Raw genomic sequence first — 15,051 nt, forward strand, 5'->3', positions numbered from 1 at the left:
TCTGCCTCGCTTGGTGAACCTGTGAGAAACAACAGGTCCCAGAAAGAACAAGTTCTGTATTTTTAAAAACTAACTTCGCACCTTTTCAAAGTCTGCAGATGACAATGAAGATTTCAATAAAGAACTCATCAAGTTAGTTCTGTGTCCACAGCCTGAGCTGGATCACACAGAGAAGAAACGCATGGAACTAGCTAAAGAGAAAACTCTGTAAGATTTTAGTATTTCATATCTGTTTCAGCATTCACTCTTTGTTTTTGCTATACTTGTAAAAAAATCAAAGTAGTAATTCATCTTATATTTGCATTTTCTTACCTAAATTATAGCAGTTAAAATTTACCTCAGAAATGCTAAACAAAATTGTCCCTTATATCGTACAGAGTATGCCAAAAAAGATTTTCCATAGACCACACTCACAGACATATTTACAGTCACCACAGGTAGGCTCACACACATAGATACCCCTTTGTCCTCAGAATTAGGAATCCACACCACCACAATAACATGCTGTTTGCTGAGACTGTAGGAAATGGTATAACTCTCCACTTGTCCAGCAGTTTGCTTTTCTGCAAGCTGTAATTAGGCTCTGGGATTTGGTGGGCACTCTACATAAAAAGCAATCAAGAATGTCCAACCTTTTTCCAAACTTAGATTTCTTCTCAGCAAGTAAGTAGATAAGCAGACCTAGAGTTTTTGCTGTGCCCCTGAGTCCATTTACAATTAGACACAGGGACAGCACTGTAAGGGTCACATCATGCCCCGCCCCATCTCTATGGATGTTTCCTTTACTCTGACAACATTTGAAAACTAGAAAATAGGCTTAGGGAAAAAAGAGAGGAGAACATTCTTTGCCCAGAAGAAAACAATGATGATAGGCATGGAATGGTTTTCACATATGTACCATCTTACCCATCCCTTGGCATTGGGAGGGGATTTATTGAGAACACCTGGCAGAAACCCAAATCCATGTACATTGCTTTTTGTCATGTTTCTAATCAAATGCCTGATAAAAGCAACTTCAAGGAGGAAGATTTTTATTCTCCAACATAATCTGAATCAATAGTGCCCATCTTGGCAAAGAAGGCATGGTGGAGGGTAGTGTCTTCCATGGCAGCATTAGCTTGCTTGCCCACTTTGTTCACATCCCCATAGACCAGGAACCAGAAAGATCCAGAAGTGGCATGAGGGTATGACGCTCTAGCACTTCCCCCATGGGCGTACACGTTAAGCCAGGTCCCATGTTCTCAGGAACCACAGTCTCTCCAATCAGCAGCACTAGACACAGACCAAGTCTTCACTCACATGAGTCTGCAGGCATATTATATCACCTCCCAAATCACAACACTATGTATACTCAAGTCACTTATACAAAATGACATGCTATTTATACATAACATAGTCATGCCTACCAATAATTCTGTCATCTGTAGGTTACTTTTTTCCTTACAAAGTTTCATTTTTGAAAGTATTCTTTGTTTTTTCCCTTTTATTGAAAATAGATTCTTGTAGCATGAATCTTAAAAGATCTTATTAATAAAACACACCCGGAGCCAGGTATTAGGGTGAACGCTGAAAGATCAGAGAAACAGAACCAGCCACAGCTAACCTAACCTCGCCAATTTCTCAGCTGATCTCATTTCCTCAAACTGGAAGCCTCTGTGTCCTCATCTGAATGGATCTCAGCTGAACTGCTGCTCAGAAGCCTAAAAGCTTAACCAACTTCTAGTTCCTGGTCCTCACGCCTTAATACCTTTTTGCTCCCTGCCATCACTTCCTGGGATTAAAGGCGTGTGTCATCATGCCTGGCTGTTTCCAGTGTGGCTTTGAACTCATAGAGATCCAGACGGATCTGATCTCTGCCTCTGGAACGCTAGGATTAAAGGCATGTGCTACCACTGCCTAACCTCTATGTTTAATATTATGGCTGTTCTGTTCTCTGACCCCCAGATAAGTTTATCGGGGTGCACAATATATCAACCACAGATTCTTTACTTATACAATATATTCTGATTACAGTTTCCCCTCCTTCTACCCCTCCCAGTTCCTCCCCACCTCTCTTGCCATCTGGATCCACTCCCTTTCTGTCTCTCATTAGAAAAGAACAGGCTTCTAAGAGATAACAAGCAAACATAACAAAATAAAATAGAGTAAGATAAAATAAAAATCATTACATCAAAGTTGGGTAAAGCAAACCAACAGATCGAAAAGAGCCCAAGAACAGGCACAAGAATCAGAGACCCACTCATTCACACACTCAGGAGTTCCATAAAAATAATAAACTGAAGACTATAATATATGCTTAGAGGACCTGCTGCAGACCCATGCAGGCCCTGTGCATGCTGCTTCAGTCTCTGTGAGTTCATATGAACTTTGCTCAGTTGATTTAGAGGGACTTGTTTACCTGGTGTCCTCCATCCCCTCTGGCCCTTACACTTTTTCTACCTCCTCCTCCACAGGGTTCCCTAAGCTCTGAGAAGAGGAATCTGATGGAGACATCCCATTTAGAGCTGTGTGTTCCAAGGTCCCTCTCTGTGTGTGATGTCTGGCTGTGGGTCTCTGCATTTGTTCCCATCTGTTGCAGGAGTAAATTCCTCTGATGATGGCTGAATAAGGCACTGATCTAAGAGAATAGCAGACTATCATTAGGCATCATTTTATCACTTTTTATAAAAGGCCAGTAGTATTTGGTTTTACCCTGGTTCTCTGGGCTATCTAGTCTCTGGGTCTTGGTCACCCAAGTAGTGTCAGATATGCATTCCATCTTGTAGAGTAATCCATCAGTCAAGATATTGGTTGGTTACTCCCATAGGCTTTGGGCCACCATTGCCCTTTCATATTTTGCAGGCAGGACAGCATTGCAGATCAAAGATTTTGTGACTGGGTTGGTGTTTAAGTTTTTCTTTAGTAGCCTTGAAAGTACCTTCACATTCAAAAGGCACTAGAACGTAGGGGTAAAGTTCTATATAGGTACCAGGTCGAACTCTCCATGTTCAGTGAGTTGTGTGGGTGTTTTCTTCAGCAATGAGGTTTTGCTGTCAGTTTGTGGAGTGCAACCTGTTTTAATACCATATATAATTCAATTTGAAGCAGAAATCATTGTACTAAATTCAGTGACTACAGAGTGGAAATAAGATCTGTCTCAGTACATATTCAGTATTTTCCAATAGTTCCTTTGAGACCTCTTGGATTTCTTGGTTATAAACCCATAAATAAGGAAGTCTAACAGTACACACACAGAGAAAGAGAGAGTATGTGTATGTTTTATACATATATATATATATTCAATTTTTATCCCTGTGTATGTGTGAAGGTCAAAGAACCATGTCATGATGTCAGTTCTCATCTTCTCCCTTTTGTGGATTCTGGGGACTGAATTTAGGTTATGAGACTTACACAGAGTCCTATATTTTCTCATTCATCATTCGGGCTCAATATGAGCTGTTTATATGTTGTGTGTTTCTTAATAATTTCCTTCATATTATTTACTTGAGGTTGTAATTTGTAAATGCTTTCCAATAAAGTTAGTTTGAAACAAATGAGACTCATAATGTACATACTTTGCAAATGTTTCCTTCTTAGAAGCTATCACTAACTCAGTCTTTACATTCTTGTAGAAGCAAAAAATGTTTCAAATGGACAAAAACCTCAGCTGAGCGTGAAAATGGAGAGCAGAGTTTCTCTGATGTTTCGAACACCAGGCAATTTAAAAAGGATAGTCCAGTTGATTTACCAAGACATGAGGTACTTTTCCAGGAGTTAGGGGACCCAAAAAAGTCAGTTTGGTAAATAAACCTCTCAATGCTTTAACAGTAAGTGAAAAGTTTTTAAAATGCTACCAGCTTGATATCAATGAAAAAGTTGTCAGTTTTCCATTCAAAGAAGAAGCAATTGATTCTCTCTTGTCTCAAAGCACAGGTGATGTCTAAAAACCAAGCAACAGGCATTGTATGACTACCTCCATACCACAAGGATGCTACCACAGGGGATGGTTCAGCTGAGCAATAATGATGATATGGAAAATGAAATTCAGTCATGTGTAGAATTCCAATGTCTGTCATTTTGCCAGTGCCAAATAAAATTCAGTGATTATACTTTCTAGTCACATTCTGCACTGACAACACTCTTCTATAATAGTTAAAAAAAAAAAAAAAACAACTTCAGCCCTAAATGGAACGCAGACACTGCACTCCTTCCTCCAAAGGCTCAGGGATCGTTGCTGGAGAACACACAGAAAAAGTGTGAGTTTGGAAGTGGTGGATAACTGACTGCAGGTACCACCATTTGTCAACTACATCTGAAACTGTACTTATCCCTGTTTCCCATTACTCTGTACTTCCTAATTTTCTTTAAAAAAATTAAACACATTTACAGAGTCGTAAGAATTTGAATTGAAAGGATATGACATAATATTCTTGCTCAATAGTACGGCCTTCTCTAAAGGAGACTAAATTCTCTGAAGTTCTACACTGGCTCGTTTCAGATTTATCATCTGACAATTTATTTCTAAATTATCCAAAATTTAGTGAGTTAAACAACATTATTATGTTCCAAAATCTACAGATTTGGAAAATCTTGATAAGGTCAGGTCATCTCTTCTCCTGTGACATTCAATTGAGACAGACTGAAAGGGTAGGGGGCTGGAGTCCTATGGAGTGTTATTCCCTGATGTGTCGGCTTGGTTTGGATATTGGTACTAGGTGTTGGCAGGCACTTCATTTTCAGTAGGGTGGTGGAACACTCATGTGGGAACATCTGGGTTTTCCTTGTAGACTAACGTCCTCACAACATGGTGATGAGATTGATACAAAGCACTTTCTAAACTGTCATAGGAAGTCACAGGCATGAATTTATCACAGCCTGTTCATGAGAAGCACGTTTAAGATTTTCCTATATTCGATCATTTGTGAAATGAATATTAAAGAGTGACAGGTTTTCAAATTATTATATTATGTCCTAAAAAGTCATATAATCCAACTACTGAGAATTAGTCTCATTTTCACACAACTCCTATCAAGTAATCATTATTATGGATGAAGCCAACTTTAATTTACAAATTTAAGACCACTTTCTGTTCACTGTGAGGGCTGTGTGGAAGACAGAGAGGACAGGTCACAGTATGGCAACTTGGTTGGGATGGAAGGAGCTCGCTCTCTAAGGAAATGCTTCAGTTCATTTGATCCCAGCTGTTATCAGTTCCTCCCAGAGGGGATTCTTCTCAATCACTCCTCTGCCAGTTCTCGTGGAGCTGCTGTATAACAGACGGTTCCCTTTCCGATGGCTCTTGCATCATTTTCCTCCACTGACCTTTACGACCTTCATGTCAGCCTTTCTGAAGCACTTATGATTTTATATTCTAGATCCAGAGAATAACATACTCTGAAAATCATTTTAATTTCAATTATTCTCTCTTCATATTTTTTTAAAATTTTATTTTATAATTTAATTTAATTTTACATATCAGCCATGGATTCCCTTGTTCTCCCCCCTCCCGCCCCCCCCATCCCCCCCCCCGCCTTCCCCCCAGCTCACCCCCCATTCCCATCTCCTCCAGGGCAAAGACTCCCCTGAGGATTGAGTTCAACTTGGTAGATTCAGTCCAGGCAGGTCCAGTCCTCTTCTCCCAGGCTGAGCCAAGTGTCCCTGTATAAGCCCCAGGTTCCAAACAGCCAGCACATGCACTGAGGACAGTTCCCGGTCCCACTGCCTGGATGCCTCCCAAACAGATCAAGCTAATCAGCTGTCTCACTTATCCAGAGGGCCTGATCCAGTTGGGGACTCCTCAGCTATTGGTTCATAGTTCATGTGTTTCCATTTGTTTGGCTATTTGTCCCTGTGCTTTTTCCAACCTTGGTCTCAACAATTCTCGCTCATACAAACCCCCCTCTTTCTCACCAATTGGCCTCCTGGAACTCCACCTGGGGCCTGGCTGTGGATCTCTGCATCCGGTTCCCTCAGTCATTGGATGAGGTTTCTAGCATGACAATTAGGGTGTTTGACCATCCTATCACCAGAGTAGGTCAGTTCGGGCTGTCTCTCGATCATTGCCAGTAGTCTATTGTGGAGGTATCTTTGTGGATTTTTAAATCATTTGTGTTATTTTTTTCAAAAATCTCTAACTCCATGGCAATAACATAAGAGTGATTCAGAGATCAGCTTGTAGGTCAGTAACAAAGGACTTACCACCAATGACTCAGAGTTCAATATCACACACAGACACAAATATGCACATATAAGCCTACATCTGTTTTAGTTATGTTTTTAGTTCAGATCAAATGTAGACAATATTGTTGATAAATACTTTAAGGCTATCTTTTTTACATATTTGAACATTCAGAATCATTGACTTGAAACTACAGGAACCAAACACATACGTTTATTGTTATCACAATTTTAAATACATATTTTTTAAATCTCTTTCAGATAAGAGAAGAAAATCAACAAACTTTTGATGACATAATAGGAAACCATAAAGCTTTGTGCATAAGGCCACAGAAATCCACACTTACAAACCTGCAATTGAAACATCCAGAAGAATTAACTCATCACACCTCATATAAAGCTGAACCAAAACAATATGAGGATCCCTATCTAGAAATGGTAAAAATGACAAAGTCGTTATCTCGTGAACAACTAAAGTAAGTTAAAATACATGTATACATGTCATATTTGTATATATATGTTATAGATGTTATATATAATTACATATTTATAGATAAGATTATAGATTATATGTATTATATATAAATTATTTATAAATACATATTTATATAATATATATTTTATATGTATAATATACATGGGGAAAAGAAAGCAAATGTCAATAATTTGTATATGAAGAGTAATTATCAGTGAAAGACATTCATGAGTTTTTAATGATGTGAAATCAAGCTAGAGATTATAATTATGGAATATAATGTTTATAAATGAGCTATTTTTTAAAAATATTTGCCCAAAGTGGTTTCTATTATTTTCCAAGTTTGAGTGACATGACACTTTCCCCCACAGTATCCTTAACCTGTATCTTTTATATTATTACACTATTGTAAAGTTGTAGATCTGAATACCCATGAATTTTTAAATTAATAGTTTAACTCTTATTTGAGTATGATACTTAAGCTCAGGAGTCAAGGAGGGCTAGTGCTGCATACCTGGGCCAATTCCAGCACTGTGTAAACTGACTTTCAGCTCTGTTCCCTGATGTTACCACTGCAGGGTTTGGAGAGCTGGTCCTCCTAAGTTTTTCTGTGCTATATAAACTCATGAGGAGAAGGTTAACACGAAGGTGAAGAAAAGCAGAATTTATAAGTGGTTAAAACAGTTCCTTGTTCGTTGGGAGGGATTTGTGGAGACAGAATGGGTGGCCCTGTCCATCATGACATGGGATGAACGGTCTCAGAAGCTGCTTTACTTTCTTTTGGCTCCTGTTACAGTCAAGGAAGTTATCACAGACACCATCTCACACAGACTCTTGGCAGATACCAAAACACCATCAAAACTCTTACATGAGAGCCCATCCAGGAGGCAGTCCCTTAACCTGCCAAGTCACACGTCAGTGACAGCCATTTTCCTGCCGCGTGCATTGTCTGATTTTCTTTTTAGTTTGGAACCCAGAAACACAATTATTTCCAGTTCAATTTTAAGTCATAACTGTATACATTACTTACGGTGTTCAGACATTGTTGGGTGGGGAAATTCATTTACTCCTTTGCCGTTTTTAGAGAGTCCTTCACGGGAAAATGGGATGCTCATGTTTTCCCTTGTGATCTTCACAGGTCTAAGGACAGGCGAGATGAGGCCATGAGGAATAACTTTGAGAAAATGAAGCTTTACGGTTCTGCACTGAACATGTACACAACGAGCCCTGCTCCGGGGTTTGCGGCTGGCCATCCCCGCAACAGTCGGAAACGCAACGGAAGTTTCATTCAAGGAGAACCCTTAGTCCCAGGCTCCAAGCCACTGCACTTTGTGGAGAGTCTGGGCAGCTATCTGGGCAGGGTCAGCTGCGCTATACTTTTCGATTATGGTTTCAGACGTCTGTTATAATTCTTATTTTTAATTTGGTGATAAATTAATCTCACAATTTTGTGTTAATATGGAAGAAAACCAATTTTACATTTTTAAATCCTCGGGTCTTTCCCTTTTAGCAATAACCTTTTCTTAATTTTGGTCAATAGGTGTAAATACTAAGACATACTGAACTTTCTTTAAAAGCTATATCGAAATTAATTTTGGAAACTAGAATTTTTTTTCTGTGTTTACAGGCAGACTTTGAAAAGGATTGGCTGAACTCCCAAATAACCTTGGTTAAGCTCTGGTTCATACTAGCCTTAAGATTCCTCCATTCCTCCGGCATCCTCCGTTGTCCGCATCTTGACACATCTAAACATCACTCTTGGGTGGATGCTTCAAATGTGAAGGAATTTAAGAGGAATATATTTTTATGAAGGGTCTATACCTAAAAAATCAAAGGAGATTAAGAATATACCCTAAATTTATGTTTCAATTGTCTCATGTTGATTTCAATTTTGATTCATTGTGACTATTGCTGCACACTCTTTATTATCTTTAAGGTTATTTCCTTAAGACTGATAAGATGTTTCAAAGTGAAGTTCATTAAGCTTTTGGACCTTGCTCTCACATGAGGGGTTGGGAGCTAAGATTGCAGCTATACAATGCCTTTCAATTGCGACTTCCTTAAAGATAAGAATTCTATTTCTCCTCTCAGCAATCTCATGTGCGACTCCATGCTATCTCCATATCCTTTGGAGTTGTAAGAAGAAAATTTTTCATCTAAACACATGGAAAGCTTTTTTAAGATTACAACTTATTTTTTCCCAATTATTTACTGCTGCAAACATTGGAATTGTTATTTTAAGGATTTATTATTACCTAACATTTATTAGAATTTCTTTAATTAAAGTTTCAGTAATCGTCCTTATCCATGTATCAAAGATGACTGCAACCATCACATAGCATGTCACTTGCACCGTATGTAAGAAAATATAATGCTTGACCCGTTTCCAGATGAATCTCTACTACTAGAACAATTTTTTAGTCTAGGGTGATTGGTAAAAGCAAAATATTCATTTGTAGAAAATATAAAAAGTAGTTTTTTACTATGAATATGCTGTTATTAAAACACCCATTCAGCCAATAAAATGATCCCTATTTTTCAGGATCTTCTCAATATCAGAAAGTATCATAGACTCATATTAACTAGGGCCTCAACTCTCTCACCCAGCAGGTATCTTTAAAAATGATAGAAGAGAAAAAAGTTCAAAATTTCCTAATAAAGTTGGCAACCAAATCTATTAGAAGGGAAAAAAATAAACAAGTCCCAAACAGATGGAAATTTTTTTTCATTGTTTTGGTACCAGCACCAGGAAATGAAACTTGATGACTGTGTAGGATGACAGTGCCAATTCAGTGTGCAGGACTTGTGGTTCACGTCCTGACCGACTCTTATTGTAATAGAAAAGAGTTTCAGGATTAGTCAGAAAGCCAGGCCAAAATGAGCGACTGCATTTGCTAATTGAGCAGAAAGGCTACACACTCAAGAGAGAAGATCAAAAGTTAGAAGAGGAACGCGCCCGAATGTCTCGGCGGTAACCGTGACTGGGACGTCGAGGCTACTGAATCAGCCCCTAGGTTTCGATATTAGGGAAAGCATGCACTGCCAGACTGCCTTTTCTTTCTGTTTAGTGTGTGGTTTAAATCACTCCCTCATTCTTCATAACTAAGTGAGTAAGTGTGATCAGTCTAGTGGGAAGGTATCAAAATTACTGGTAAAGCGCTGATTGTTTCACCTGGAGAAAGTCACGAAGCAACAAAATTCAAGTTTCACTTGTGATTCTAGCTTGTATTTCTCCTCCTACTCAAAGTAAATTTGTTGTCGAAATTTTTGGTCATAATCCAGATAGCATAATATTTTAAATATTTTTCCTGCAGTATAGTTTCATATGCCATTATGAGAATAATAGTTTCTTCTTTTGCGTATTTAATGTTTTGAAAATTGATCACAGAGCATGTTAAATTATTAATTTTCTGAAGGCAGAAAACTGAATGTTTTTCTAAAGTAAAATCTATTTAAGTAAAAAAAAAGCAGATTGTATTTTCTTTAAGGGAATTCTTTTGCTAAGAATCATAAAGTAATGCATTTGGAATAAAGTAAGAGTTAAGTGGATTAATCTCTGTACTGAAATGATGAAGCCACATCCCCGAAATAGTGTGTAAAAATAGGCAAATGTTAATTGTGGTTTTTACTCAACGTGACCTCAGCAACATTCCACATATAATTTACTCCTCTAAGCATAATTACATTTATCTGATCCAACTTAAGTGATGACTTTCAAACTATTCCCCAAGAACAGGAGGTCCCTACAAGGATTATTCAAAGGTCACATTTTTCTTTTCTAATTTTATATATTTTTAATTAGCATGCAAAGTATTAGGTCTCATTATGGCATTTTCAAGCATAACTTATTTCTGGTGACAACTCCCCCACCCTACCACCCGCCTTTTCTTTCTTTCTTTCTTTCTTTTTTTTTTTTTTTTGAGTACCATTCCTATAATAATATTTCTTGTTTAACAGAAATCTTATAAATATTATTTGAATTTTTGCAGACATGGAAGCAATTATACAATGATTACTACTAGAGAAGACAAAGAAGATGTATTACCAAAACGTACAAATGAAGTTTAATCAGTTCTGAAACAAATCATCATAAATAATAAATGGCTTCAGTTTCCTTTGTTCAGCTGATAAATACTACATTCAATATTTTTGTTGCATACAAAAAACGAAAGACGTGAAAATGTGTGTTTCTAATTATTCTTCATTTATTATCTTCCTTTCTACTCTTCTTGATTAATTATTTGTGAGGGAGTGTGCTGCCACAGTGAAGAGGAAGGGAGGGCTAAACAGGCCTGGACTTGCCCCGCCCCGCCCGGTCCTGTCGTCCTTGCATCCCTAGGAGAGAGCTCACTCTCCTCCACTCTCCAACAGCACTGTTCCTCTATACTTCTGGGCTCCTGGGCAGGCAAATGAATACTACCGTGAGGGAGGCCCCTCCTCAAGAAGGTGGCCTGCCTGTGACTGGTGATGAAGACAGTGGCACTCCTGGTCTCTGCAGACACCAGGGAACCGCTGGGCAGGGTGGGCAGAGTTGAGAGCCCCAGTGGGAGAGGCAAGGGCTTTCCCGACTTCTGCCAGCCTAGTCCCTTCCCTGTCCAGATACCCAACGTGCAGGACACCGGGCAAGCTGAATGGCTGGCCAGGGCCCCCTGCCCCTATGGCAGGTACTTGAGACTGCGATACTTTGGTGGAGAAATTAGTATGAAATGAGAAGTCTGCCCTCAGCCTTCTTCTGGAGAATTACAGCGCTCTGCTAACTTGTGTGACTATCATCCATGGAGTAAAGGCCAGGCATTGTATAAATGAAAAAGGAAAAGGTAATTACACCCCACCCAAGGCCCAACCCAAACCTCATAGAGTAGTGGTTATTCACTGTCGTTTGGAAACAGAGGATCTACGGCCTGAATAAATAAATATGACTATAGAAATTGTACCTGGATTACAGACATATTTAATTGAAGAATTTAAGGATTGAGCTAATTGATGTTTTGTATAGCCACATAAAGGAAATTGAAATAAAAATATATAAAACTGCTGCTTGGATCTGAATGATGGGCAATATAAAATTAATTACTTTTATTTTGAGTTGCTCCAAGAATGCTCCTATACCCCAGGGAAAAGCTATTTTCCTTTCAAAGCCGAGAAGGTTGTTTTCTTGCATGGTTGCATGGAGGAGCATTCTTTTCCCGCTTTCTCAGCAAATAACAAGCTGTGAACTTGCATTATTAGATTCACACTTTAAATTTTGGTTTTAAAACAGTACAGATCTCTGTGATGACTTTAGATTTGAGAGGTCATAAGAACAATGACAACAAATATTTATTAAATAGTCTCTTGTGGAAATGAGGGATTAATATTTACGTGGTATGTATTCAGGATATAAATGATAGAGGACTGCAATGTGTATGTTAAGACCTGCTAAAAACAGTGTAAGACAACCAGGAAAATTATGATAAAGTAGTTAAACTGTTAAATTAATAGTAGTTGGGAAGCTAAATTTATAAGGATGACTGTAATTTATCATATTATTAAGGTTAAGACAGATTGTAGTACTCACCCTAGGGTTATGGTTCAGTAATTGATTCCTTAGTAAATTGAGTAGGCAGAGTGATAGTGAAGTCAAGCTATATACTATCATGAAGGCTGTCAAGCCCATGTGGCTGCTTCATGATGTTTGAGCTAAAATTGCTAAAATCCAAAGTGCTTTATGACTAATTAGTGAATATGTAATCAGTGGTCTTAAGTCCATTGTAAATAAATATACCCTGTGATAACTAAGCCTCCTAGAGACAAAGTAAATGATGAACTGTTGTTTCTGTCAATTTAATAAGATAATAATTTGTATCATTCCAGAATCCCCTAACTTCAGCAAGATGGCTATTAATACTACTGAGTCTGCAATAGGAGCATTTACATGTGCCAACTTAGGCAGTCATAGATGAAAATCATATATAGTAATTTAACAATCAATGCTATTATGCCTGTGGATTATAACAAGTTTGATCACAAATTAATTAATGATGTTCATTGATGTATTATTATTTGAAACTTAAGAGTTCCTGAAGTGTTTTCAGTAGAATTTGTTACTGCAGGTAGGGGAGAAATCCAATAAAGTAATACAATAGAAAATACATTCCTGTGTTTAGTCATTCAGATTAGTTGCTTTATCAAGTAATAATTAAGATAGAAATGAGTGATGTTTCATAAGACATAAAACTGAATTAGCTAAATTACTGAAAAAAAAAGACAGTACCAAGATATGACATTTCTCATGAACAGTGTCCTTAGATAGAGAATGTTGGCTTGCTGTAAGTTAAATGGAAGAAGTCACGTGGTTAGTCTTAGAAAAAAAGTAAGAATGAAAAATTGGGGCTATTTTTGTTATACTTCTTAAGGGTAGAGTGGATTGTAAGTCCAATTATTAAGATTTGGGAGATCAAATTTATTCAAATCATAAAGGATTTTGAATACCAGGTTAAATCAATATGGAAGTGGCCAACATGACTTTTAGCATGTGATTCAGGCTTGAAACATAATGTATTCCACACAAATGAGATACTGTTACAGTCCTACAGCTGCATAGCAGGCCATTCAAACTAGAATAATGGGAACTACAAATAATAATGTACGATGGAAAGTTAAGATAACTAGGGCTCCTACAATAATACACACAATATTATGTCCTCTAAGTATAGCATGGTAAGGATAAGGAGAGTTCAGTAGGTTAGGGTGCATAAAAGGAATGTATAATATGTTAAGGTAATTTGAAAGCATTTTTGGTAACTGAAAATTCACATTTTAATGAGTAAAGTTATGTTTTAAAAACTACCATATTATTCAATTTATTGTAATCTTTCAAAAATTATTGTGGTCCAGCCTTAATAATCTTCTTCCCAGGGGCCCAGAAGAGAAGCTACAAATGGCATGAATTATTTTTGGGAAAAGAATCGAAGCACACCGAGCTCTTAGTCCATCTACTTTATTCCTCTGGGATAAAATTCTGTCTACAAAGCTTCAGTTCTGTTCTCATGCCTCGCTCCCTTCTTGCCTGATTTCTCTCTATATTTATCTGCTGTCCCTTCTAAATTCTATCTTAATTCTCTCACCTTAGTTCTGCCCCATCATGGTCTTTCTCATCTCGTTCTTACCCATCTCGTTCTTCCCCATCTGGCTCTTCCTCATCTTCTCATTCTTCTAGTTCCCCAGTCAAAATCATCTCTAAGTCTCTGAGGTTTACAGTTATATACCCACGCAATAGCAGTGCTCTAGCCAAAGCAAGCTCACCAGGCTTGAATTCTTATAGGGTCATAAAGGCAGACAAGAATTTTCCTCAGGCAGTGACCATCAGGCTTTCTTTTACAACCCAAAAGGGGAGTGGTAAAGGAGGAGGTCAACTAAAAGCTAAAATCAGTTAATATATCAGAAAAAGGGAATTTATGTGCTCAAACTATATTCCTAGAGGTGGTTAGGTAAATGTTAGGAGTTTATAATGTTAGTATAAATACCACTAAGGCTCTATAAGAAAGGAGGGTCTGAGCTTAATTTACCTTAATTCAGGAGATCATTTGGCCTTGGATGCTTGATAGATTTCAGATAAAATACACTGTTAGGAGTTCTTGGAAGCATACATAGCATAGAAGAAAACCATTGCAGGAATCGCCTAACATATATACAAAAGCTAAAATATCACCAAGACTTCTTAAGCCATGGCTCGACCTTTGGAAAAATCCTTGACCTTTCCAAGTAGTAGCTTTTGTGATTGTAGCTGAATTCCATTACATTTTCCTGCGGCTTACAGCAACAATCTTTCAAAACATGAGAATTCAAAATTAGGATTAGTGCTAAAGTCATAATTGGTTTGGTTTGTGAAGCACAGGAAGAGGGGTGTTGAGAAGCAACTTAATTTCAAAGCTTTTCCAGTTTTTCACTAATTACCCTTTTTCCTTTTTTTATTTTATTGAGAATTTCATGTATTCATAGGTGTGTTGATCGAATCTACCCCCACTCCCCCTCATCCAACGCCTCCCATATACCCACTACACTTTCCCTTCTAACTTTACACACACTTTTTAAAAACCCACTGAGTCCACTTAGTATTCCAGTATATGCATGGGTATAAGGGTATCCACTGGATCGTGGACAGCCTACCAGGGCTTTCATCCCTGAGGAAAATTGGTATTTTACCTCTCCCAGGAGCAGTCATCATTTACTTGTCAATAGCTCCTCAGCTAGGAATGGGACTTTGTGAGCCCCTCCCCAACCAGTGTTGAAATTTGGTTGCTTTTTTTCTTATTAAACATTGTATTTAATATTCATATATGCTTATAAAGTGTTTGGATCCAACCCAAGCCCCATTCTTTCCCTATCACCGCCTCTGAAAAAACCTCTCCACAACTTCATATGCTCTTTCACTCTTTTTT

General features: G+C 37.9%; 1 protein-coding gene across 4 annotated transcripts in view; it reads left to right on the forward strand.

Moving 5' to 3' along the window:
- LOC131909192 (ankyrin repeat domain-containing protein 26-like) overlaps positions 1-10,763 on the forward strand; it is a 31,096-nt gene extending 20,333 nt beyond the window's left edge. For all 4 annotated transcript variants that reach the window (XM_059260611.1, XM_059260612.1, XM_059260609.1 and 1 more), the window contains 4 exons: positions 92-207; positions 3,612-3,738; positions 6,418-6,632; positions 7,770-10,763. In XM_059260611.1, the coding sequence (XP_059116594.1) occupies positions 92-207; positions 3,612-3,738; positions 6,418-6,632; positions 7,770-8,040 (729 nt within the window). In that variant the 3' untranslated portion in view covers positions 8,041-10,763. The remainder of the gene's footprint in view (positions 1-91; positions 208-3,611; positions 3,739-6,417; positions 6,633-7,769) is intronic.
- The last annotated feature ends 4,288 nt before the right edge of the window (positions 10,764-15,051 follow it).

This window comes from Peromyscus eremicus, chromosome 4 (assembly GCF_949786415.1).
Source record: "Peromyscus eremicus chromosome 4, PerEre_H2_v1, whole genome shotgun sequence".
Classification (NCBI taxonomy): Eukaryota; Metazoa; Chordata; class Mammalia; order Rodentia; family Cricetidae; genus Peromyscus; species Peromyscus eremicus.